This window comes from Aptenodytes patagonicus, chromosome 2 (assembly GCF_965638725.1).
Source record: "Aptenodytes patagonicus chromosome 2, bAptPat1.pri.cur, whole genome shotgun sequence".
NCBI lineage: Eukaryota > Metazoa > Chordata > Aves > Sphenisciformes > Spheniscidae > Aptenodytes > Aptenodytes patagonicus.
Genome location: NC_134950.1, coordinates 118,073,480 through 118,087,162, shown reverse-complemented (window position 1 = coordinate 118,087,162; position 13,683 = coordinate 118,073,480). Strand labels below are relative to the sequence as shown.

General features: G+C 47.2%; 1 protein-coding gene across 1 annotated transcript in view; it reads left to right on the top strand.

Moving 5' to 3' along the window:
- AOAH (acyloxyacyl hydrolase) overlaps positions 1-13,683 on the top strand; it is an 85,647-nt gene that overhangs the window by 60,552 nt on the left and 11,412 nt on the right. Inside the window, exons 16-20 of the mRNA XM_076330866.1 lie at positions 414-488; positions 7,748-7,920; positions 10,723-10,781; positions 10,862-10,921; positions 12,528-12,624. Of these exons, the coding sequence (XP_076186981.1) occupies positions 414-488; positions 7,748-7,920; positions 10,723-10,781; positions 10,862-10,921; positions 12,528-12,624 (464 nt within the window). The remainder of the gene's footprint in view (positions 1-413; positions 489-7,747; positions 7,921-10,722; positions 10,782-10,861; positions 10,922-12,527; positions 12,625-13,683) is intronic.

Here is a 13,683-nt window from a genome sequence, read left to right as displayed (position 1 = left end):
AATCCTACACATAAATTTAGTTGTCAGCCGAACATAGTCTTTTTCTCCCATCTCTGATTAAAAACTTCCCGTCTTGATTTATGTCTTTGCCCCGAAATGAAACTACTTGATTTGGCTTCTGAATAATACAAAGAAGATAGAAAGCCAGCAGGAAAAACAGTGAAAAAGACAAGTCCACGAGGGGCAAAAGGGAGAAGTGAAAAAAACTATATTTAAGAGACTTTACTAAAATATAAAACTATAGGGGAAAAAAGCCCCAAAACCCCCTCTCCCAAACGTAGAACCGTAGTCATCTGAGCATTGGCCAAATCTAAATGAGCTAATTCCAAATGTGATCTCATACAAGCATGGTGCGTGAATCAGACACTGAGAACGTATTTCCCCATTAATATAGCTGCGTATTTATCTTTTAGCTTGGCCAGAAACCAGTTGTTGGACAACCCAGCCATAGTTATCTACGCTACAATTGGGAATGATGTCTGCAATGGGTAAGGTGTAAACCGAATTAACATTTATAGTATCTTAAATTTGACTTCTTTAGAGTACTGCTGCCTGCTTGGACATTTATGTCTCATTGCTTTGCGCTTCCCTGTGATGGCATTTTTCTTTGCTAGTGGTCTGTCCTTCATTCTTATTTTTCTGCTGAAACTACTGGTTGTTGCCTTACCTCTATTTGTCATAGCCACCTACCAGTCCTCATTTGGAGCTTGTCTTTCTTTCTTTTACAAGCCAGTGATAAATTGACCAATGGCATGTCTGAAGTAGAATATTTCTAACTTACCAGATGAAATGAAGTATTGAAGTATAACAACAACAGGAGGGGGAAAAAAAGAGTTTAAAAGCATGTATATCCGTCTTACCCAGTGTGTCACCTCCTGTCAGGAGGCAGAGCGTGACTGGCTTACCTTTTCTGAAGAATGACAACGTAGTCCCCTGTCGAGGTCTATTTTCACCCTGCCTCTGCTGCACACTGCCTGCAGTCTTTCCTGCGCTCTCCTGACGAGGTGTTTTGTCTTTCTGGCTTTACTCGCATCATAAGCTCAGCAGGAGAATGAACTGAAGCTTTCAAAACTAATAGTTCTGGCATTATCCATTAGCAATGCTCGCAGGGATGCCAAGAGGTCACTAGTTGGATGCTTCCCTTCCTCCCGCTAAGTGGGAAGGCAGAAAACACCTTGCAACCAGGCCAATGCACAGCACATCCATACTGCAGTTTTGGTTTTGCGGGTGGTCCAAGTGTTGTTGTTAGTGCAACATTATTTTCACCATGATGAATCTTCAGGTTTTCTTCTAAGCAGAAGAAATAAATCTGAATTGTGCGGAGACTTCCAAAACACTCACTTTAATAAATGACACACACTCAGTTAAGTCCCTTTCTGAAGCTTTTGAAAAATCTCACCTGCAGGACGTATAATGAAGTTGGAGCTATTATGCAGGCTGTCAGACTTTGCCATTAAAATATCCTGGGTTTGGTATCCTAAAACTTTGCTTAACAGCATGTTCTTGGGCTGAAACTTTGCACGTCAGGTGTTGTGCTCCAGATGGGGATGGCCAAAGGCCAAGCAGGGCTTTCCCTGCCACTGCAGCACCTGGGAGCCCTCAGCCGGGCAGAAGTGGGACCACAGGGGCCACCTTTTAGGTCCTTCCCTGGCACCACCATCTCCCTGGCCGCGTGTGGGCAGCATGCAGAAATAACCTCCCATGAAACCTTCACCCTTGGCATGTCGCTCTGGTGCTCGTGCTCTCTCCGCGCCCCTGCCCAGAACTGCCAATCTGCCCTCAACACCACCCTCCTGTTAGGGGAAGGATGCACAAATCCTCAAAAGTAATGCCACCACCCTTCAACTGAGTGGGAACAGCAGTCACAGACCTCCTGCTACTTGCTGACAAGACTGTCCTGGGCATCTGCTTATTAAGAAGCTTATGGAGGTATCATTACAAGCATCCCCAGGATAATGAGCCCCCCACCCAAACAGCACCTTCACTGAAGTCCGTGGCTCCTGCCGCAGAGACTTTCGAGGTGTCTTCTCCCAGGCTTGGCCCAGGCTCTGTTGTGTACATATTTCAATTCTGCTGTTTCGCTGGCTTTGCTAAAAGCACCTCTTTTTCCTTTGTTTTATTCCTCATTCTGCAGGTTATTCCTTTCACTTTCCCTGTCTCTAACACTGCTTTCTATTCTTGCCTGAAGTAAAAAGAAATTTTCCACAAATTTAAACCATTTTGGCCTTGCCTCGCCCATTTGTATGTTCCAAAACATTATTTATTACTTGAAACTCTACTGTCTTTTTATCCCAGTGTCCATTAGCTGGCAGAGACACTTTTGTCTGCTCAAATCCTCTCTACTGTCTGCTTTCTTCCAAAACATTTGCAGCATCAAAAGAGGCTATCAGGCTGTAGTGATCCCTGTGACTCCAGCAAGGAAAGATGCTGCAGCTTCTGTAGCAACATGCTGTTTCCATGCTGTTTGCATCGAGTGGGATGTACAGCGGAGAGAGATTTTTTCAGCGTCCAGTCACTGTGTGTAGCTGCCCTGGCTCTGATGTACCCACAGAGGTTACAGAGGATGCGGAGCATCCACTGATCTTGACTTCAAACCTAGGGCTTGACAAATAAAAACCTCTTCAAGGACAGCTTTAAACTGCAGTAATAGAGCCTTTCTGGCCTTATCCTGTATTTTACCTTCAAAAGAGAGCAGTATGCTGAGCACACCGGAGACACAGCTCTTAGCCAAAGCATTGTTAAAATGCCAGTATTTCACCCCATGCGAAGAGCAGGGCAATGAGTAATGTGGATGTTTGTAGAGGAGAAAGATAATGAAATTGGCAGCCTGTGTTACATGTTCCCAGTAGTCTCCACACTGTGGTGTCCAAAGAGGGGGGTTAGAAAAATAAAGACAGATGGCAATGGTATCTCTCAGCCCACTGAGGTATAAATGTGGGACACAGACCTGGAACAAAAAAAATTCAGACAAGAAAATAATGAGCACCAGCAGTCTTAAATGCTGTACAATTATTGCACATATTACTTGCGTTTGGGGTAAGGCACCGTTTCTCCAGCCTCTCTTTCCCAGCTTTGCAGTTATGGCATCTGCAACAAACAGAAAGGAGACAGCAGCAAAGTGGGGTGAGCAGGCAGCCACCAGGAAGGGAACTTTTACAAAGCGGCACAGGCACCAGCGAGAGCATAACACTCCCTTATTGTAAGGCGACCGTCACCAAAGTGCTGCTGCACCCCTCCGGCCCTGAAAATAGTATGTGAGCGTGCAGCACCTCTAGCCCTCGTGTCCCGGGCACACCACCCCTCTGCAGCGAGCTGGAGCTGAACTCCTGCGCTGTGGAGCCAGCTCCACGTGTACATGCATGTGGCATGTGTGAGTGTGTGCATATGGTGGTGTGCTCGCTCACCAGCTGGCCCTGTATGCCAGTGGCCCAAACCTTGGGCATGGAACAGCATGTGGCTGGAAGGCAGACGTATGGCTGAAACATTGGCTGGCGGGATATTTATTTGGCTTGAGGTCACGGGGAGGGGGAATCGCTGCCCTGCAGGATGTGGCAGGCCAGGCCCACAAACCCGGTGCAGAAGGAGGGTGGAGAGCTGTGTTTGGACTATGCCAGACCCTGTTATAAGGGACTGGAGGAGGTTCTGTGGCAGAGGAGAGCTGAAAAAGCTTTGCACAGATTGCACGAGGCTGTCTGGTCCCTCTGTGTTATATGTGTGCACAGCTAGGGTACCCGTGGTGTTAGGACATCCAGGAGCTGTGTGCACATCCAAGGATATTACTGTGTATTTGTGTATTGTAGGGGGGCAGGGAGTGCTCCCTAAAATACCCAGATCCAATGCAGCAAGAATGCTAACATTAACGTCTGCTTGCTATGCTCTGACACAATGAACCGTGGCCAGCATCAGCTTCCAGAGGTCCCAGGTGGGCAGAGGCTATCACTGGCTGCTGCCTCCCAGGGGGACCATGTGAGGGTACCACAACGGCCGCCGGTGCTCACCCAGGCACCTTGCAGTCCTTATGGCAGAGCCCCAAATGAACATGCCTACAGGATGGCTTGCTTCTCAGTCAGTTTTAATTTCATAGCCTGGCACAGAAAGGAAATGTGAAGAAATGCGCTGAAATATCTGCATGACTCCAGCGGAGAATGACAAGAAGAAGTGGAGTTATGAATGTCATATTAATTTCGGCTCACACTGACGTGTTTACTTGTGGTAGAAGCCTTACATCAGAGCAGTATTTTGAAATCAAGTGCTGCAACACCTGTAGGCGAAATGAAGTAACTTAAGGGCAAAACCACAGTATTCTCTCAAAAGTACCTTGCTTGGGTGGCTGTCACAACGATAAGCCTGAATCTTAATGCTGTTTTTCAGTTCTCCCTAACCAGAAAGTCTCAAATCCTTCAGCAGCACATACTGCATTAAGATAAATTTCTGGGCCCAGGGAACTCGTCTAATTATTATTTTGTGTGCAAAATGCAGCCCACTGAAGAATCCCAAATCCTTGCTAGGGAATGCAGGTCTCCCACATGGGACTTAGCACCCCCATCCCCCCCCCCCCGCCCCCGAGCACAAACATTTCTAATGCTTCGAGACAGAACAACAACGCTTTTGAAAGCTCCTGCTTCTACAGTGTTCACTGACAAGAAATCCTACCTGATTCTCCAGCAGCTCACTCAGCACTGCAAGCATCAAGTTTGCCCTTCTCTTACCCCTGGGAAGCCATGAAAGAGATTAAAGGAATTTCCCAGGGAAAGGACCTGGATGGAGCCTCCTGGCTGCTAAGGTGATCGCTTCCCTACAAACCCATGAGGAGAAAATGTGGGAACCACTAAAACAATAAGGATGGACGTTAGTGCAACCTTATGCACCACTTGGAAAGACACCCCCTATCTTTCTTCTTGAGCAATGAGATCAGCTCCTCAGCAGGTGTTGAGGCTTTCTCTCTGAAAGCCTTGGTCTGGCTGAGCTGCACCACCAACGTAGGACCAAAACTGTCACAAGAGCCTGCCTCCCAAGGTGAATGGTCCATGCCATGCATGGCTGCACATGTTGATGTGCTCCAAATCCTGGCTATGGTGGCCTTGCTGCTATTTCTGGTGGCTCTTTTAAGAGCTTATGTTGCAAACACACGTCTTTATTGTCTTTCCCAATTCAAAAAAGGCAGCTTCTTTTCAAATCACTCTCTACAACTACCTGAAAGGAGGTTGTAGTGACGTGGGTGTCAGTCTCTTCTCCCAAGTAACTAGCGATAGGACGAGAGGAAATGGCCTCAAGTTGCGCCAGGGGAGGTTTAGATTGGATATTGGGAAAAATTTCTTTACTGAAAGAGTGGTTAAACATTGGAACAGGCTGCCCCGGGAAGTGGTGGAGTCACCATCCCTGGCAGTATTTAAAAGACATGTATATGTGGTGCTTAGGGACGTGGTTTAGTGAGCATGGTGGTGTTGGGTTGACGGTTGGACTCGATGATCTTAGAGGTCTTTTCCAACCTTAATGATTCTATGATTCTATGATTCTAACTTATGGATTTACATGCTCTGCTCCATGTGCCCCAGGGGGGCCTGGGCCACCCTGGAGCTGCCTGGGGTTTGTGGAAGCACGCAATGGTGTCCTTCTTTCCATCCCACTGACTCTTCGCTCTGAGAGAGGGCAATGGGACATCTCTGGACAACAGGAGGTTTTTCCCCAGAGCTGGACCTGCTCTGCCCCCCAGGTGTTGCCAGAGTGGGGCCCCATGGAGCTGGGGTCTCCCCTGTGCGAGAGACCTGTGGATCCTCTCTTCTCTCTTGCTGGGATGGGACAGCCTCCTTGGGGCAGCGTTCACCCGCTTGCTCATAGCGCCTGTTATAGACACGTGCAACATGAGAGTGTGGCAACAGTTCTCGGGGGGAGAGTGGTTGAACGCTTTTTCTGTAATAAAGTGGTTGTTTTAATAACATAACTAGAGCAGTGTTCTCTAGGCAGCCTGGGGTGGCTTTGCTTGTTTGTTTTTCTTATATAAGTTGAAATTTATTTCAACTTCAGGATTTTATTCTCCCCCACCCCGCGGCATTTACAGCTAAATGCGAGAGGGGAAAGATAAACCTGAGCCTGGGACTCTGGCTTGAAGAGGTTCAGGCCTGCCAGTGACCCACAAAACGTGGGCGTTCAGTCCATGTTGAACACTGACACAGCTCCTGTACCCTAATGAACATTTCTGAGGACTATTTTATCTTAAATACCTACTCCCTCCAGTCTCCCATGTTTGTCCAGACCCCTCGCTACTCTCCTGCCCACCTGCTGAGCTGTAGTGAGAGGCGTACGACATGTGAGAGACAAAGCTACCTTAGATATTTCTACCTGGCATAATCAAAGAACGTGTTGAATGTAAGCTACATGCAGCAACCCATGGGGAAAGAAGCCCTCCTTTCACCTGTCTGTAGGGCATCCTGCACCCTAAAGCCGTGTGTGTGGTGCAGCACCCTTTCCTCCTGTTCAGAGCCAAACCATGGAAGCTTTTAACCAGGTGCAGCAGCACCCTACATCCCTTTAGGGCAATGGATCCTTTTCCTGCTGAAACTTGAGGTAGACATTAGATCAGTCGAATGTCAGTCGCAGACTGGAGCTTGATAAGTACACCAAGGGCAGTGTCTTTGCAGTCACCAAAAGAAGCATGGACTTTTAAGGACTACAGCTAGGCAAGTTCCTGGGTTTGTATCAAGTGGCTTAAGATGCTCTGCAACAGCTACGAAGAGCGAGGCGCCAGGGTTACCAGAGTACTTTTACACGGATTTTTTAACACCATGGGAAACCAATGTGGTCAAAACCATGGTTCATGGCTTTGATCTGCCTCGCTGCACTGTAAATAAAGACTAACTCATTTGCGAACTATGGAATAAAACCAGCAGGAGAGCTAAAGCTTTTTTCTTTACGGAGGTGTGCTGGGCCTAGCTAGGATAGAGTTAATTGTCTTCATAGCAGCTCTTATGGTGCTGTGTTTTAGATTTTTTACCAAAACAATGCTGATGATACACTTTTTCAGCTGTTGCTGAACAGTGTTTGCACAGCATTGGGGCCTTCTCTGTTTCTCACTCTGCCCCCCAGTGAATAGATTGAGGTGCGCAAGAGGTTGGGAGGGGACACGACCGGGCAGATGACCCAAACTGACCAAAAGGATAGTCCATGCCATGTGACATCATGCTTAGCAATAAAAAGGGAGAGGAGGGGATTTTTAGGGGTGTTAGTTGTCTTTTGCTCAGGAACTGGCTGGGCATTGGTCTGCCCATGGGAGGTGATGAGTGATTGCCTTTGCATCACTTCTTTTGCTTGCTTTCTCTCTTCTTCCACTTCTTTGCTTATTGAACAATAACTTTTTTTTTTTAATCTTGACCCCAAGTTTTCTTGCTTTTACTCTTCCTTTCCTCTTCCCCCGTCTCACTGGGGGTGGGGGGAAGCAAGCGAGAGGCTCTGTGATGCTTAGCTGCCCACTGGGGTTAACCCACAACAGGAGGCCACTCTATAAAAAAGGGATGCATCTGTCTGTTTTTAGCAGGGAGAAGGGTTACACTGAGAGAGGTTTCTATACCATTTCTGATTTTGGCTATAACAATGAGAGACTAAAACACATAGCATCATTTTTATAAGGTTTTATTTAGTTAACTTAATGTGGAAGAACAGCAAAGAAGAAAATTCCGCTGTTTCAGGTGCCTTTTGGGGGGGCACAGTATTACCTGACACAATGTCCTGTTGGCATCCTCTTCTTCTGCAGGAACCGTGACACGCTGGCTCACATGACTACACCCAAGGAAATGCTCTCCAACGTGGTGCAAGCTCTGCGATACCTGGACTCCCGTCTTCCAAACGGCAGCCATGTGATTTTAACAGGCTTGGTAGATGGCCGCTTTCTCTGGGATAGCCTGCATGACAGATACCATCCTCTAGGTAAATATGAGATGTTGTAGGGGTCTTCCTGGTTATCTGCTTGCTCATGTTGCCTTTTCTCCCTGAATAATTTATGAGACTATTGACAATTTCAAGCAAACCTGAGAGAGTGGAGGAGATCTGAGAAATATGAGACAGATATTGGCTGTGCAGTAGAAGTGGGAGAGCCATCTTACCATCCCCAGTGCAGGACAGGGCAGCTAGAAGGCAGACCCCTAACCTGCCTCATCCCCCTGCCAAGCCAGACCCTCTCAGCTCCAAACTAGGCTCAATACATGCTGTGGACATGGAAACAAGTTATTCTGCCTCAACCTTGACCCAAAATTGTGGCTGGCCTGCCTGCACTTCATCCTGGTTGTTGTTACGGGTGGAGCTGGACATTTGGTGAACACCTCCACTCACTGACTGGTGGATGCCTTGGTAAAACTGGATGTGGGCCAGGACAGAAGATTAAGTCAGGGGGTTGCGAAAGTCTGGCTAGATATTAGAGAAATAAATTTTCCGCAAGCGCTGGGTGCCTGCCACCTCCTACCCTATCTACAGGTGTGATGACTGAAACCTCACACCATGTGCAGGCATGTTTTGGGGCGTTCCCTCAGAGTGCAGTTGCCGTAAGGTGCTTTGGGGCAGTGTTTTCAGAGATTTGGAGGCTGCCTTTGGGAACCTGTCATCTCAGAGCGTGCATGAAACCGTACGTCTGGCCATCAACAGACCACTTGCTCCTTGGCTTCAACCTGTGCCAAGCAGCAAGGAGGAACATCATCACAGGGGGCTGCATTCACACGCAATGACGTGTGATGTCCTTGGTTAGTCTGATGGCTGTGCCTCTGGGGTCAGTGTGGAAACATTTCCCTGAGGACATGGGAGGTTGTGGGGTGGGGAAGCTTGGAAGCTGGTTGCAGAACCCCTTCTCTACAAATTCATACCACCCCGCAGTGGATAAAAAAGGTGAAATATTTTATGCAGGTAGAAAAGAAATACAAAACAAGTAAGTCTCTTGTTCTCCAGTCAAATGTGTGTACAAGGAACCATCATGGCCATTCTGCTGTCAAATTTTAGACCAAAAGCATGTTCTTCTTTTTGTTTGGGTAAAGAAAGCTCTCTTGCATCTGCACAATGGAAAGTGTTGTCACCTTAGTTCTCATCAGTAAAGAGAGAGAGAAGCTACATCACATAATTAAAATGGTAGATGACATCTTCAGATGATTTTGGCAACCACTGGGTACTAGAGCTTTCAGCAGACTCTGTGCCGTGGTTTCCCCAGGGTTCCCCGATCACTGCCAGTGGTCCCACTGCTTCTGCATTATTTACTACTGGTTATTTCACCCCTCAAAAGTACTTGCCTCTTCTCAGGAATTCTGAGGTCTCCATTTCTATTCCTGATACCTTGTTACGTTTTTCTCTAATAAGCACTATACTATTATCAAGTGAAAGCAGAAAAAAGAAAAATAAAAGAAAAATCTTGTCCCTTTTGGGGCAGGGGGAGCCTGTGATAATTATTTTTTAGTCACTTAAATACATTTCTTCCCTTGAGTGCATGTTTATCACAGGGACTGTTACTCTACTGGATATCTAATTATCAGAGACAACAGATAGCATTTTTTGGCACAAGCCAAATCGGGAATGATTAGCTATAGGCTCAGTTGGAAATTTTTCAGAGGGGCTGATTTGCCTTGGAGGGACCCAATTAATCCTAAGCAACGCGTTTTGTAGCAAGAGATCACTTCTGGCAGATCCTCCAGCAGGTTGCGAGCAGGTTTCCCCACTTGGCTGCCAGTCAGGTGCCACCAGATGTCGGTCTGGCTTTCTGCCGAATCCCTGGTCCCCCTGACAGCCCATTCCAGGGCCCGATGCTGCCAGGCTACGTGGGTCTGGGACACCACCAATATCCGGGAGTGACAGTAGATCTTTGAGCTCCCCATCTTTTGCTCCTCGGGCAGCTGATAGTGCTGCTGGGTGACGGGCAGCCATGAGATAGGCAGGAATTACATCTATATCAGGGAGCTGCTGCAAATCAACCTGAGGAGCCCGTTTCACTTGGGAGAGATCATACTTTGCAGTTCCCAAAACAACAACAAAAATTTCATATTTCAGCACTGCAAAAAATAACGAAGCCTGACAGGATGATCAGTGCACTACAAACTCAGAGAACTGAGTGGCCATTTAATTTCTGTCTTGGCTGTAGCTACCAAAGAAGCCAAAAGGTCGAGAAAATGGGTAATTTTCTTGGCAAGCCAGACTAGTGCATAGCGCAATGAATTTTAGGGAACGTCAGCTGGCTGTTTGACTTGGTGCTTGCATTTGCTCACCCATACAAGCATATCCACTTCCCTCCGTGACAGCAAAATTATTCCTCCCTTTTAAGGCTAACATCTCCGAGGTAAATGCGAAGCTCAGGGTATATACAGTCACCTCCAATCTTCCCTTTGGCTTTGCAAGCTCTGTATTTGTTTGGAGGTTGAGAGACACGTTAACGGATAAATGGATAAAATATCAGTCACGCACCTGGGAGATTGGCACAAGCTGTGATGACTAACCCCACGTGAAAGGCCGGAGAGGGATGCTGGAGAAGCAAAAGCAGCTCTGCATGCTGCGGGGATACAGGCGCCTTAGCAGGAAGGATGCATTGGTGCCACCTCTGTTGCATCCCGACTCTGGTGGCGGGGGGGTAACCTCGGGGGGGTTGGGGCTCCAGGGGTGCCTCTCCCCACCAAGGGGTCTAATGCATGGGAACGCACAGACCTGCAAAATGAACTTACATTTGGCCATCAGGCACATGAAGTTTCCCTCTGTGCTTTGCAGGGCAGCTGAACAGGGACATCACCTACAGTCAACTTTATTCTTTCCTCGACTGCCTCCAGGTAAGGTCTCTGGCTGTAGCTTACGAGCCCCTCTTTCTTCTCGGCCTGCTGCTAAAACCCTGCTTTCCGTGCCTGCCCAGGTGAGCCCCTGCAGCGGCTGGCTGACCCCCAACGAGACCCTCAGGAATTTGACCTCGGAGGTAAGTCTCGACGAGGCTGCAATGGGACCGCCCTCTTGCACAGACGCTGTTCCACTTTGTCCCTGTGTCTGAGGATATAAGCCTAATACCTCAAAGGCAAGACATCAGCACACTTTTTTCTTCCAAAGGCGGGGAGAAGATGCGGAAACATCCGTACCCATCCTTTCAAACGCCTCTCAGGCTCTGGGAGGCAGCATGGTTAAGTTAAGGGTTTCATAAATGTATTTTCTTTCCAACCTCTCAGCTGCCCAAACTTATTCTCAAGGGATGTGATCTCCCTGAGATAAAACTGTTCAGGTTCATGTTCTTTAAGGAGAAAACGTACCTGACGAGAAGGAAAAGGCTTGTGAATCAAGTAGCTGTGAGTACGAAAAGCCAACTGCATAGATTCTGCTGGCAGCGGGAGCAGGCCCCGAGAGCAAGAGCCTTACCTTGTCTTCATTTGGGATTTGTGTTAATCTTCCTCAGACACATTTCTGTGGACTTAATCGCCAGATGGTGTGACCAAGGAGCATCCAGGCTCAGTGCAGGAATGGGAACAGACAGAACAGAGATGTCTTAAAACTCACACTAAAAATCTGGCTGCAGAAGTGAATGTCACATAATATCACCCACTTATTCCCTTACGGTACAAGCTGATTTTTAATCCCAGCACCCGCCTGCAGCCATGTAAAAGAGCCAGTAACCAAATATCGTCAAAGGTGTAATCTCTGTGTACAGTTGTATTAATGTTTGCATTCACTAAACAAAAAATATGGCCTTAATTTCACCAAGGCTTACATATGTGTTTCATTTTATGTCCTGTCCCTCTTGACTTCAGAGAAGGCAATTAAGCACATTCCTAAATCTTTGCAGAATTGCAGCTTATATATTCGTACCAACAATACAGAACATACAGTACACGTAACTTCTGTCCATGAACAATTCATATGTCTGCAGGGTGTGAATTAATCTTCTTTCTGAGCCCCTGTCTGAAACTAATTGTCTATGTTACTATCCAAACTGCGCAATTTAAATATTTAGGAGATCCTGATCTCTGTTACGGCTGTTGAAACCACACTGGATATATCAGTTAGGTAGACACTCAATGGAGGTAATTTACTCTGCTGAAAGTAAGGGCAGAATTTGGTCTGGATAGATAAGCATTAGCGCCTGCAACACAGTAGCGGGAAGGAAAATGGGAAAGGAGAACATTTTTCCTGTAGAAAAGTTTCAGTTTTCTTTAAGAGGAATGAAAATGACTGGGCTGCCACTCATCAAGAGGCCTCCAAAACTGAGAAATTCAGAATATTTATATAGGCGTAGAGACACTACTAAAAGAGGTCTCCAGTAAAATAACCATACGCTGTATTAAACTTTTTACACCAGCCGAGGCCTCAGTGCAACCTGCAATGACGTACTGCATGGTGAGCTGGGTAGCCCAAAGGCTGGTGGTGCTCATGCAAGTCTATGTTATGATGAAGAACCCCATTTCACCTCCTTTCCCCCAGCTAAAAGGGCAACATGAGCTTTCAAATTCCTGACAGCGCATCGGTGACAAAAGCTGAATCCATGCAAAGCAGCATGAGTAGCAATGAATCATCATTAAAACGCTTGATTTTTGCAGAGAGCTTTACAACTTTCCAATGTCCTGAAAGAAATAGCGAGATCTGAGAAATTTGCCAACTTTGATATTTTCTACATGGATTTCCCACTGAGACAAAGTAAGTTGCTTTTTTCCTGTCTTTCTCATGAAGAATTTAGTGAAGTGCTGGGCTGCTGATATGCTCCTCATATTTTAGCTCTGTAATGGGAGAAGGGCAGCATAGCCAGCCAGCCCAGGTGACCCTGCTGGCAGGGCTGGGGCCAAAGGGGGACCCTTAATGCCATCTCCTGGCTTCCCTGGTTGGGGTAACTGCAGACCTCTGCCAAGGTGAGACCCCATCACCAGCCTGGGGGCCACGAGCTCCCTGCTGCTTCTGGCTGCTGGCACCCACAACCCCGGTGTGCAGCACACTGGCCATTTGCACGTGGGTGGCAGGGGGTGTTGGTAGTGAGGTGACAGGGGCAGCAGTTGAGCCTCTGCTAAAAACGCCTCCTGCTTGTCCACTGCAGCTTCTCAGGCTGATGAAGAAAAAAAGAAATCTCAAACCTATCTTGGTCCATAAGATTTGGTTTTATTTTTGATCATTGCTTTTATAGGGGGTTATCTAGGCTGGAGATAGCATATCTGCAATGGTGAAGGTAGTCTTCATGAGTTGTAGTTTGCTGCATCACTGACTGGGCTTCATGTTGCCTCCTCTGGGATGAGCAGTGCCTCAGGAAGGAAATCTTTTCTCAGCCAGTTTTCCTGCCTGAATAACACAGCCACCCTCTCTTAACTCACTGTTTTCAAAAGTAGAAGCGCCTCTCCCAGGAGGAACTTGCTTCTTTCCTATGCTTCCTTAAGCACCTACATACTGTAACTTTTGACTTGAAGAGCTTACAAAACTCGTCCTTCTGTGATCTTAAGTGACATTAGGTAAGCGCATTACCTAAATCACTTCCTTCTGCAATTGACACTCAAAAAATAAAAGAACCAGAAACTTTTCCTCGTCAGCGTGAGCATGAGTGGACAGTGTCCTTGTGGGGCTGGGGACAGACGCCTGTCCCTGGACCACTCTCGGCTCCACTTCCACTTCCCTCACGAGATGTGCGTGGTGGGTCCAGCTTGAGGCATCACCCAGCATCAGCCCAGCTCCGTCGCAAGGAGAAACACACTCACCCTTTCTTTTTAAAAAAAG